The 12308-nt window shown below is 52.8% G+C and overlaps 1 protein-coding gene across 17 annotated transcripts in view; it reads right to left on the reverse strand.

Moving 5' to 3' along the window:
- Window positions 1-2211: 2211 nt before the first annotated feature.
- The window catches only part of Kcnq2 (potassium voltage-gated channel subfamily Q member 2), a 58620-nt gene continuing 48523 nt past the window's right edge, over window positions 2212-12308 (reverse strand). For 9 of the 17 annotated variants that reach the window (XM_087647413.1, XM_087647411.1, XM_087647399.1 and 6 more), the window contains 2 exons: window positions 8988-9111; window positions 2212-8415 (listed from right to left, as the gene is read on the reverse strand). In XM_087647413.1, coding sequence (XP_087503539.1) covers window positions 7693-8415; window positions 8988-9111 — 847 coding nt within the window. In that variant the 3' untranslated portion in view covers window positions 2212-7692. 17 annotated transcript variants of the gene reach the window in all.

The raw sequence follows: 12308 nt of genomic DNA on the forward strand, positions 1-12308 counted from the left end.
ACCACCGCCAAAACCACCAAACCCTAAATGGTCTTTAGCTATTTAAGGGATCCGTAAGATAACAGGGTGTGACTGCCTGCTGAGAGTGAGGATAGGGGATACTCCCAGGGTGCCCACAGCATGATCATCCTAGTAGGAGCTTGGCAGAATGCACTTGCCTGCTACTCTACAAGGATAGGTATACCACAGAAAGCCTGGGCAAGCCACCATGGCCAGAAGGTTGAAGAGAGCCTGGGGCAGGTGTGGCTATACCCTGAGGAAACCACCCTCTATGCTCTGCTCTGTCTGTGGTCATCGGCTGACCGGCCAATATCTAACCCAACCATGTGGCTCTGATGTATGGGGTCAGGTGTACCCAAAGGGGACACACATTTGTAGTCCCCAGTCACCTTTACCCATTCTCTTAATTATGGCCTTCTTCTTCTAACCAGGCACTCAGAACCTAGTAGGAAGATTCCATTTCCCAATCTTCTGGAAGCAATGAAAATGTACTGGTCATATTAAGGCGGGTGGCGCCCTAAAGGAAGAAGTCAAGCAAAGAAAAGGAAGAAAACAGCAGACCCTCATACTGGAGTGGGCCTCTCTGTGAACAAGTCTTGTTGGTTACTCAGGGCTTCTCTGTCCATCACAGCTAACTCCCAACTTGTAGTCTAATCCCACAGAAACCTCTAGGCTCAGAGGAATGAGGCAGGTACCGCTGAGATCAAGGTCATCGTGGCCAGAAAGAAGAGCACAAGACACTGGCTATGCCCATAAAGGTGGAAGCCGAATGAGTGAGGTCACTTTATTGTTCCCAAACTCAGACTGATCATCATGGCTCGGAAACAGAGGCTGCACTGGCACCCACCCAGTAAGCCACACACTATGTTCCATAAACACATGACCCCCCAAAGACTCTCCAGAGGTGTCCTGAGCCCCTCCTGAATACTATGTTGTAAAGCAGAAGTAGGAAGTCTTGTCTAGATGTGACTACAGTTCTGGGCATCTGTCTACGGACAGCCACTGCCTGAAGGCGTTACCAAACCAAGTCCAGCTGCTCGTCATGCTCAGCTGCCCCACGAGGCCTAGAGAGATCCTGTAGGGTGACAACTCCAAATGTCGGGAGAACAAAACCCTAAACGTACAGGCCAGAACCCATCATAGACAGGCTCTACCAATCTTCAGGCAGTAAACAGATTGGGTGAGTACCCACCTACCCTGCAACTTCCCCTGGCTGAGGTCCAGGGTAGCCAGAGGATAGGGAACCAGGGGTCTATGCAGGAGCCAGAGGAGGAGTGAGGTGTAAAAGTAGAAGACCAGGTAGGCACTCATGAACAGTAAAGTAGCCAGGATGACATCAGAGCCCAGGCTGTGTGCAAGTAACAAGTCAATCTTGGCCAAATAGATCCCTTCTGGCCCAGGAAGTCACTCTGAAAGCCAGCTCACTGTTGAAGTGTGTGGGAATGGGTTACCCCAAACCAGAAGCACCTGTGGCCCCAGGATTCTACTCTCCTGATAACTGAGCTCACAGAGGGTGAGACCTTGTGCTGAGTTTGGTTCCAGAGTGGATGTCTGGTATTTCACAGCCTCAATTTGTGGCTATTAGAAGGTGTCCCTTAACCATCCTGGTAGAATGATGAGGGTACATCTGGGCCCTTCCCTTTGGGTATCAGACTACTGAAACAGTGGACCCCTGGAACTGAAATTTCCTCCAGGATGCGGGGAGAAGGAAAAGCCTGAAACCAGGTACCAGCCAGAGGAGGAAATTGATTTCACATATTGTCATAACGACTTGTCAAACCATCCTGCAGGAGAGGCTGGAGCTGACAGAATGGTGGGCAGGACCACACTTTGACCAAAACTGTTTGGTAACATACCTCTCACCCCCTATTTAAATCTGGGCATAACGGCAAGACACTGAAAATGAATTTGGTATACGATGTGACTAGAGTTTTGTATCTTCCCCATGTGGCCACACTGAATAAGTCTTTGTCTGCTTTTATTCCTTTCTGACTGATTAACCTATTTAAGATGGGTGGCTGAACCTACGTTGATAAGACTAAAAAGGCCCAACCTTTGATTCTAACAACTCTGGTAACAGCTCCAGGAAATACAGAGGCTGGGACATGAGAGTCCCCAAGTCAAAGTGCTTAGTAGTTTTGTCTCCCCAACCAGGTCCCCAGCCCCTATCCCAGCTGCCAGGAGACACGTGAAAATGAAGAGGCCAGGCAGTCCAGGTTGAATCACTGTGTTTTACTAAGCGCCCAGTTCCACTGGGCGTCTGAACTTAGCCCTGCAGCAGCAAAACTTTCCAGAACCACCTCCATGCACCCTTGCTGCAGGATTCTGCCCCAAAGTTCCCTGCGGGCACACGTTGGCCCGCCCACACAGCACAGATATCATCCTGTTCATGTTGAGTAAGTTAACATCTCAGCTAGTCCGTTAGAAAACTAGAGTTCATTCCCTGGGCATCTATCCCTAGAAGACAGCGTCGTGTGCAGATGGCGGCACGCCGGCCCAAAGGAGAAGGCCAGTCGCTGTGGCCCAAGGGCGCGTACAAAATGGTTGGGGTGCACATCAGTATGAAGGCATTATGAAATATTCTTTGGAGCATGAACAAAAGTGCAAAGACAGCCAAAGGCAACAGCGCAGATGGGGAAGCTGCAGCCGCAGCTGCGGCCAGGGGGGGACAGGACCGCAATGGGCAGGTGTGGATTGGAAGCGCGGGGTGCGCTGCACTGCATATGGAGCCATCCCAGGCAGATAGATGACATCGAGGGGGTCACAGCTTTGAGCCCCTCCATGTGGGACTACTAGTGGCAGCTCATCATGCCCGCACTCCTCTCCAGTAGCAGGACCTGGAGGTGGAGTCCAGTGTCTGTATCAGGCAGAGGCAGGGGTGACCTTGGTGAATTTCCCTCAACCTACATTAAGGCAACAACTCTGTAAAAGCCGGTCCCAGTTGGATGTGCGGTATTAGCGATGTGCACTCCTGCCTGAGAGTCTCAGAAAAACGGCCTGGGAACTATCCCTTCTCTGACGGAGGGTTAGACACCAGGGGAACTTCAGGATGGGTCGTGGGATGGACCCAGCATCCTTTGACAGCCAGGGCTCCAAGGTCAGCATCCAAGACAGAGCCCTGAACAAATGTTAAAACCCAGGTACCTCTGAATGTTTGGTGGGCCTCCTTCCTAGGGTGCAACCCTTTTTCTCTACCCCATTTCCTGGTGCTTCCCAATGCACGCTGGAGTCATGCCCCTCACAGACAAGCAAAATTCAGCAACCTGTGGCCCAAATTCGTTCACTTCCAGGGACACCGGACACCCTAGGCCCCAGTGTGGGTGTTGAACACGTGTGGGGACTCCTCAGAAGGAAGAGGTACCTGGGTCTCCTCTATTAATCTTCATTGCCATCTTACTACCTCCTCTGAGAAACTCATGCCTCCTTAGCTCAGCTGGGGCACAGTAGGAGCCTAGGACAGACAGACAGACTTGCCTGCAGACTTTTCCTGGACCTCTTCCCCCAAACCCTATATCCTATGCCCTGGGAGGTGTCAGGGGGAGAAGACTGACCTCTATGCTCCAGGACAGCAGATGCCACATCAGCATTGAGTCCTATACAGGACTTCAGGGGTACCCTGTATAGATTATCTACTCTTAACTCCAAGCTACCCTGTTGGGATACGAGATGACCCAGACACCTCCAAGCCCCTACACAGTGGGCCCCACTGTTCGAACAACAGAAGAGGGTGTGGCCTCAGGGAAAGACAGCAGATGTTGGGGTGTGAGCCATGGGCAAGTGTGTTAGCCTCTGACCCTGAGCACTGCTTACGGCTGGAAGACACAAGCTACAGTGTGTCAGAACAGCATCCCCGTCCCAGATTCTTACCTCTGGGGAAAGTCTGAAGACATCTCTGGGCTCAACTCTTTCTACAAAAAGCAAGGGTGTTCTTCACAGTGCCCCTGATATAGGATAAACCCGATAGGGGAGGCAGAAGGCAGGGTGGCCCCGTCTTCCACATTCTGAATCTGGAGCCACCAGCTCGAGGGGAGAAAGAACCTTAAACCGGAGAATTAAAGGTGGAAGGTGGTCCTGGATGTAGATCTATGTCTAGGATTTGAGGATGACTACAGTTTAGAGAGTCTCCTCCAGGGAGGCCCATGTAGTATCTGGTGACTCCCCCACTTCTAAATGGGGCTTCCCAGTGAGGCCCCTAGATGTCAACACATAACTAAGAGCTAGCTCACGACCTCAAATAGACACTTTATCTGCCCAGACCACGGGTAAGACAGCAGGTGGACCCTCACCCCAGGTATTCTGTCTCTGTTAGACCTTCCAGAGGCCAAAATTGAAAAGACAGAAGCTAAGCCAGGAAACACCAATCACAGCCTGGCATGATGAAGCAGGCGTGTATATGGGAGGGCACTGGGAAGTGGCCAAAACCAAGATTAACCCAAGGCGAAGACTGATCTGGACCTTAGTAGGAACTAGAACTATCCTCACCCTGACCTAGCTACACCCTCTTGACACCTGCAGACAGCCACCAGTTAGTCCAGGGAGAGGGCAGTGTGGGAATTCAATGGTCTCCAGGTGGACTCTCTACCACTGTTGCTCAGAAGTCCTAGATAACCAGGACTCCCACCTCAGTCAGTGTTCAACATTTTAGAGCATTCACCATTAATTCCTGTGCACCCTGCCCAGGCAGCTACCATCAGGAAGAGCCAGAGAGAAAAAGATTGTGTGTGTGTGTGTGTGTGTGTGTGTGTAGACAGAGAGAAAGAGAGGAAACCCTACGTGTGTGTATGTGTATACATTATACATACAGGTTACTCATATACATGTGTTCATATATGTGAATATTCAGGTATAAAAATAGGTACCTGCTGTATGTGCAAATGTGGAATAGAATGTAGCCTACAAGCCTGTCTATTCATATGTGTGTTGGTGTGTGTCCGTGTCCGTGTGTGTGTGTGTGTGTGTGTGTGTACCTGTTATGTGTGGTCTGACAAACTATGTGTGAGCTTGCATGTGCAAGTGTATAACAAGGAATATATGTTTGAAAATACACCTGTTGTATGTATACTTGTGTCTCTGTGTGTATATTTATGTGTGCATATGAAAATGTGGTTTTTTGTGTGCACTCATGCGAATGTACATGTATGTGTGTCAAGTGTATGGGCATGTGCTGGTGGGCATGTGAGGGAATGTGTAGGGACAAATGTTTTCTGAGGAAAATTTTGCCATGGGGCAGCTGCTGGGTTTCAGCCATACTTGGATACGTGTGTACCCAGGAAAGTGCACGGATTTCTTGTGGGAGCCTTTGGCGTCCATCTTGTCCTGCTTCTCTGCGGGTGGGGATGTCAAGGCAGTGGACATTTGTGTTGCTCAAGCCTGGACCTGGGTCCCCTAAGAAAGGGCTCCGTCATCCCTCACATCAGGACTTCTGTGTTACACTTTGAGATACACTTCCTTCCTCTGTGTAGCCAACACTGCGGACTTGACCAGCGTTCCTCATTTGCAGAGAAGGCCACGCCTCCTTGTCTCATTCTTGCTGTAACCTAAATAAGGACTTCTGATAAATTCTGTGTCCAGGTTTCTGGGAAGGGGGTGTCTGTCCACCTTCCTCATCCCACAGAACCCCAGTTCGGGGTATGCCAGGCTCTTGTATCCATGTCAGCTCTGAGGACAGGATTTGGGGCCATGTATGAGGCAAGACACGCTGTATGGAACATGTAGGACAGATGCAAACCTCTCTCCCACATCCCCTGAAGCTGAGATAGCTACAGCCTGCCCATGTCTAGGGAAGGAGTGCTCCGGCTGTTGGTTTGTCCAGGCAGATGCATTTGTCCTTCTGCTCTAGACTCTTCCTGTCCTGACAGAGAGGGAGGAGTGCAGGTCCAGGCTCAACTCACCAAGAGAAGGGTATCGCTATTCTTCCTGTCTAAATCACCTGCCATTCCCACAGAGAGAGAGACATCGCTCATACCAAGAAGTTCTTGACTATAGCCCTGCCTTAGAGAACCAACGTGCACCTATTGGAACAAACGTAGACTGGCTCCCGACTAGGATCGTAGCAGAGGCACCCAGATGCGAGATCCTAGTAGCCCTGACATGGAGGGCATATGGGTTACAGCAGACGTAGCCCTTCAAACGCCTAGGTCCCTGACAGAGACCTGGCTCAAGCTCTCCTCAGGGATGGGGTACCTCCTGCTGAGCATAGCTTCCCCCCACCCAAGTTGCCTCTACCCCTGCCAGAACACACATTTCAAAAGGGCGGAAGAAGTAAATAAAGCTCTGCCCAAGCACAAGCTCTGTAGCGCTTGTCCTCAGTGACCAGGAAAACTGAGGGCAAGAGGGTTTAGGGCCCCCACCCCAAAATGTTATCATTTAATGCCAGGCACCTCTGGGCCAGATATTATGGGGCCACAACCGAGGGCTCTATTATATCTACCATGTTTCCCTCTAAAGTCAGCTGCTGATGGCCCAAGATGCCCACTCACAGGATGGACAGGGATTATTCCTCACCAGAGTAGAGGCCAAGGTGTTCCCAATTCCTCAAACACCCAGGGGCCACAGACCAGGGACCTACTAGTGGATAAAGGACTGGATGGCCAGCTTCATTGGGAAGGATCCTTGACCAGGCTCAAAGGCCATGCTCTCGTGTAGAGAGAGCCGGCAGTTTGAAGACGTCATGTCATTTAGCCCTGCCTGAATCCGTAGAGCCAAGTGGGCAGCAGGCAAGGAGGTGCCCTGGCTAAGGCTGGTCTGCTTATCTGGTGATTCTCTTAAAGTGCTGGCCACAGCCTGGAGGCCAGTGCCACACCAGGAAAGAGCAGAGGCCTTGAAGTGTCAACTCATACCTACTGGGCTACAGTACCTGGCACGAGGCAGCCAGAACCTGCTGAAGAAACCCTTTCAGAAAAGGCTGTGAGTTGAGTCTTCCCCTAAGAGGTGGAAGTCAAGAGAGTCTAAGGATCAATTCTAAGTTCCAGATTGGTCCCTGAGGCCTCACTCCTTCCTCAGCTCCAGGAGAAGGACCTAAAGATGGTTCCCATGGAAAGATCCACATAACCTGGAAGAGGGAGGAAGATTGTGGCAGCTCTTTAGCTAGGTTACCCAGGGATGAGGGGCATTGCCCAGCCACACCCAACAGTGGGTCTGGTAATGCTTTACTGGGGCAGTCGGGATGGAGGGATAAGCAGTCAGGTGTGAGAGTGGGCCATTTCCAGTGACTTACTATACCCCTGAGCTCCCAGACTAAACTGAGAGACCCATGGGCCTCAGGACTGGCTATCAGCAGTAGACGGGCCTGTTTCATTTCACCACTACCTCCCACGGACTTGCTCCCAGCCACACCCCCACTCACAGAGGCTAACCATCACGCTGTCCCTCCTCACTCACAGGGCAATATGTCCCCCAAGAAGACTAGGCAGGGCTAGCTTTGCTGCCATAGGGAGCTCCCAAGGGCCTCCAGGGCCCGGCCTCAACCTCCCTCTCCTGGTTGGAAAAGAACTTCTATAAAATGTTACTGTATGTGCTAAGGAACCCTGCCTCATTTCCACTCCACATTGACCCTGAGAGCGAGATCCCATGAGCATCCTCACAACCCACACTACTCTATGCCGCTCTGTCACTTTAAGAAAGGCCCTGGAACTCCAGCTCTAAAACTGAACAAGAGTGGGTGTGGCATGGGGCCAGCAGCCCAACCCAGACTCACTTCCTAGGCCCTGCCCAAGCCACATCTCCAAAGGGGCCTTCACCAGTGGCAGAGCGTGGGGGTGGCCCACACGGTGTGCAGAGGTCTGAGTCTGTGTCAGACTCGCCCTCTGCAATGTAGGGCCTGACCTTGGCGCACGGCGCCACAGCTGCATAACAGCTGCCCAGGGCATCCAGGTTCTCCTTGGACTGGGAGATACTGAAACCGCTAAAGGAACGCTCCAGCTCCTCGTGGTCCACCGAAGGGATGGAGATGGACGTGTCGCTATCCCGCAGGGCTGCCTCAGAGGGCCTGCAGGCTGGGGTGCCCTCCAGCCTCAAGAACTCGGTACTGGCTCTGTTGCCCCCACTGTAGGCAGACAGTGAGCGCTCGTGCGCAGGGGGTGGTGGGATGCGTACCAGTGAGCCATGGTCTCCCACGGGGGAGGTGCCGTGGCGCTGGTGGCTCTGCTGCCACGAGGTGGATGGGGGACACTGGGCAGGGGGCATGACTGGGGGTGCGGCGTAGTTCCTCTGGCCCGTAGAGCTGGTGGAGCGGACAATCTTAATAATACAGCCATGCTTGTCTGCATGGTCACGGCTGTCCTCCGGGCTGTGGTAGGGTGGTGCCGGCTCAGGCTCCTTGGCCCCGAAATAGGCCTCTGTCTCTGCTGGTGGGATGCCCATTCTCTGTGTGTAGATGCTCACCAGGAAGTCTAGCTTCTTTTCCATGGACAAGACCTGCAAGAATGGAAGTCGCTGGGCTGGGCTGGACTTTGGAGGAGAAGACCCAGAATGTACCCAGGTGAAAGGGGGCAGAGGAAGGGACCCTGGAGCTGCCCTTCCTCTACCTCAGACTCCAACAGATCAAACCCTGAGTTTACTGGTCAGTGTGTGCCTGAGCTCAGGCCAACTCCCAGAAAGGTCTCCTGTCACCACAGGAAATGGTTCCTAAGGATCCATTTCCAGGGGAGTGGGTGGGGATGGATATTAGGCAAGGAAAAGAGAGGAGGGGGGAGAAGTAGGACGTGTACAACTTCTGGCAAGTTCTATAGTGGTTGGTCCTGCTAAAGGACCCTCACATACAAATCATGAGTGACAGTTACCCCTCTAGGCATTTCCAATATCCAGATACTGACTATGAGAAGGAGGAGGACAAGATCATAGGATTTCACAGGGAATCAGGGGCATCCCACACAGTTCTGCCGCCTCCCGCTGCCTCTACCCTTTTTCCAGGGTTGCTCAGCCACCATAGGCTAACAAAATAAGACTGGGAGACAGCAGAGGCCATTCCCCTCCCAAGCCTCTCCCACCTGTTTTTCCACCTTCCCAAGGCGTCCCATCATGCTGGGGTCTTCGGGCAGTTCCGTCTCCGCTGGGCCTTTGGTGCGGTCCTTGTCCGTTATCGTCGGGCCCCGCCCCACAATCTGGTCCACTCTAGCAGGAATAGAGACCCAGCCCCCAAGTATGAGTTTGAGAGGGTGTGACCAGGCCCCTGCCCCTTCTTCCTGGGCTAACCCACAGCCCCCCAGATCTGGGCTCCAAGCCCTGTCCAGAGCCGACCGGGGGGCAGTAGGTGCCAGGCAGATGGACACTGGTGCCTCATGATCTCAGGCCGCCTCCTGACACCTTGGGTCCTGTATCCTATCTGTTCCATTCCCGTGGGATCTGGCACATTAACAAGGAGTAAAGGGAAATGTCCCCCCAGGGCCCACTCCCCGTTCTTCCCTAGCGCGGCTCTACCCTCATCAGTCCTGCCTCATGTCTCTCTCCAGGCCTTGACCGGTCTCACAGCAAACTGAGATCCAGGAGACCAGAGGTGGTGGGTGGGCCAAGGGACCAGAGTAGGAGAGGTTGTGTCTCTACCCAAGTACCCCACCCCACCCCCGACAGCTTTACTCCAACATTAATGTGCCACAGAGTTCCTTGGACCCCAACAGGTATGACAAGGTCAGTGTTAAATGTCTGCAGCGAGGACGACAGAAGCAGGGAGGCAGTGAGTGTCAGCTCCATGCATCAGGACAAGGGAGAAGGAAAACAAAGGCCACACAGGAGACTGCCAAAGTACAAGAGAGATGAGTGCTGCCAACAGGTCTTTGTAGGGTTGAGGTGGGGGTACGGGCACGAGAGTGAGTGCGTGCACTTGTAAGTGTTGGACAACATGAGAAATTCAACTGAAATGATCAGTAAAGATGCCGTAACACCAACAAGAAGGGAAGGATTGGGTTCCTATCTGCCCAGTGTGGCACCAGCAGATCCATGGCGTGTTATGTGGGCACGTAGGACTGTGGCAGGGCTGGTGTCACAAGAGAGAGCCTGGGCTGGGATCTGCAGGCCACTTAAGAAAAAAAGAACCTGTGTAGAGCCTGCAAGCCCAACGCACCCAGAGTATGCCTGAGCCAGGGCCCTCGAGCGGAGCCGTGTGGCTCACACACAAAGCGCACTCCGGCAGGTACGTACGCGTCAGCAGGCTCCCCTCTACTTCCACAAACTGGGGTGCCCTGCCTGCTTTTGTGGCAACTCCAGAGAAAGGTTCAGGCTTGATCAGCCAGGGGCAGCCTCTGCATGCTCCACTGGGCTCATGCTGGGCTCATGCAAAAGAGGGTGGGAGGGGGGAAGGCAGGAGGGACCTTCTGGTTCCAAGCAGATGTCAGTGGCAATGGTAAGGGAACAGGTTCCCTGATGTCCCAATGTCCACATGGTCCAGGCACAGACGCACAGCCCCTTCACTCCGGCCACATGACGAGCCGTCTGCCTGGCAGATCTCAGGGTGGGCCTCAAGTTGCTTCAAGGTAGCCAGGCAAGAGTCCTCTAAGGATCCTGTACCACCTCCTTCCCCGAGGTTCAGGCTGGGGCATCAGATTTAACCCCCCAGATGCTTCTCACCTCTTGGGTTAACACCTTTCCTGTGTGTCTGTAGCTGCAACATTAGGAGGAGGCTGAGGGGGTTCTGAGTCGTATGGGGTTTTCCCAGCCCATGGCCTGGATGATCAGCTGCCATACATGGTGGCAAGTCCTAAGGGACTAAATGGACCTCAGTCTTATTGGCAGATAGTGTCATGGGCCACTCAGTCTAGATGTCCTCTGACCAAGAGCTGTTCCCTACCTGGTTCCTCTCTCATGAACTGATACACTCACCATATTGACCTTTGACCTTATGAGCAACAACCCTGCCCCAAGGAGTGGGCAGACGCTATACCTGCCAGATCCCATTTTCCAAATTCTCTGAGCTTCCCAGCTTCTATTCCCTGCTGACAGACAGACAAGTGTCTGTCTGCCTTCCCTTTCCCTGCTCCTGAGAGGTTTACTTTTCCTGGACAGTCAGGCCTGCCAGAGGGAGACGGAATTCTATGAGTGGTCCCAGGGTAGCTGGGAGACCTTGACACCCGTATTAACCACATCAGAGCTGGGTTTTGCCATTTGACTGTTTCCTGGCCCCAATCTGCCATCTGGGCAGGGTAAAGGGGTTGGATGTCATCTTCCTTATCTATAACATCAGTGATAGTGGTGGCAACTTGAAATGACACCAGAAATAACAGAACCAGCATGGTGTTGGGAAACCTGTGGCAATGCTGAGAATTGAACCTAGGGCTTTACACACGCCTGGCATGTTACCCTAAGCTAGGTAAGCCCAGACCAGTGCTCTACCCATCAGCTACACCCCCAGACTTCACATATTCTTCAGGCGGGTGCATCTGACACCTAAGGAAGGGGACCAGGGAAGCACCCCATCTGCTTTTATCTCCTCAGAGCCAAGGTCAGGACCATGTACATGTTGGTCACCCCAGTAATGAGCGGGTGTGAAGGCTCTGAGCTGGTCAAGCTCACGATGCCATTATCTGCCGAGGTCCTCTGAGTCAGCAGCCTTAGCAGATAGCTTGGAGAGATCCATACAATCCCTGTAGATGGAGGACTCAAGGCACTGCTGACCAGCCCTGACTAGGAGTAGCCTTTTCCCTAGCATGCCCTTTAGGAAGAGAGAGAACATGAATGTGCCCTGCCTTGTGGGAAGAAAAGTGTGAGGTGTTGCCATCATGCGGCCTTGAGCAAAGGGGCTGGCCATTCACAGGCAGGGCGGGAGGAGGCAGTGCATCCTAACCTAGGTGAGTATTGGGGTGACTCTCTCGAAGGGGCCGTGGGTCCTTTGGTAGGGTACTTCTTGTGCCGGGGAGTTGAAGGGGGTGGGGGGCCCACAATCATATCTATCCTGGCAGCATAAACAAGAAGAGAGACACCAGCAAAACACATCGTAAACAACTCAAGGCGAGTTGCTGGACATGCATAGAAACAAGGAACTTGACGACAGTGATTCTTCTGAAAAACATACTCAAAACAGAACGGTGGACCCACACTCTGGCCCTCACATCTGCCATGCATTTCCCATGTCCCAAGCACTCTCCAACCTGCCCAATGAACCTCGGGTAGAGTACAGGTTGGATTGGTGCTGGGAACTAAGTCCTCAGCTTCGGAGCAACAGGACCCTGCATCCGAGGCCAGAAGCATGAACCCTCATTAGCAGTCTGTTTTGTCTGTTTCCCAGACAGAACGAGAAGGAAAAGGGAACCATGGAGGAAAGACCCTGCGGAGCAAAGAGTTGTGGGGATGGACATGGGGCTAGGCTGGAGGATAGGGAT

Source organism: Rattus norvegicus, chromosome 3 (assembly GCF_021556685.1).
Source record: "Rattus norvegicus strain SHRSP/BbbUtx chromosome 3, alternate assembly SHRSP_T2T, whole genome shotgun sequence".
NCBI lineage: Eukaryota > Metazoa > Chordata > Mammalia > Rodentia > Muridae > Rattus > Rattus norvegicus.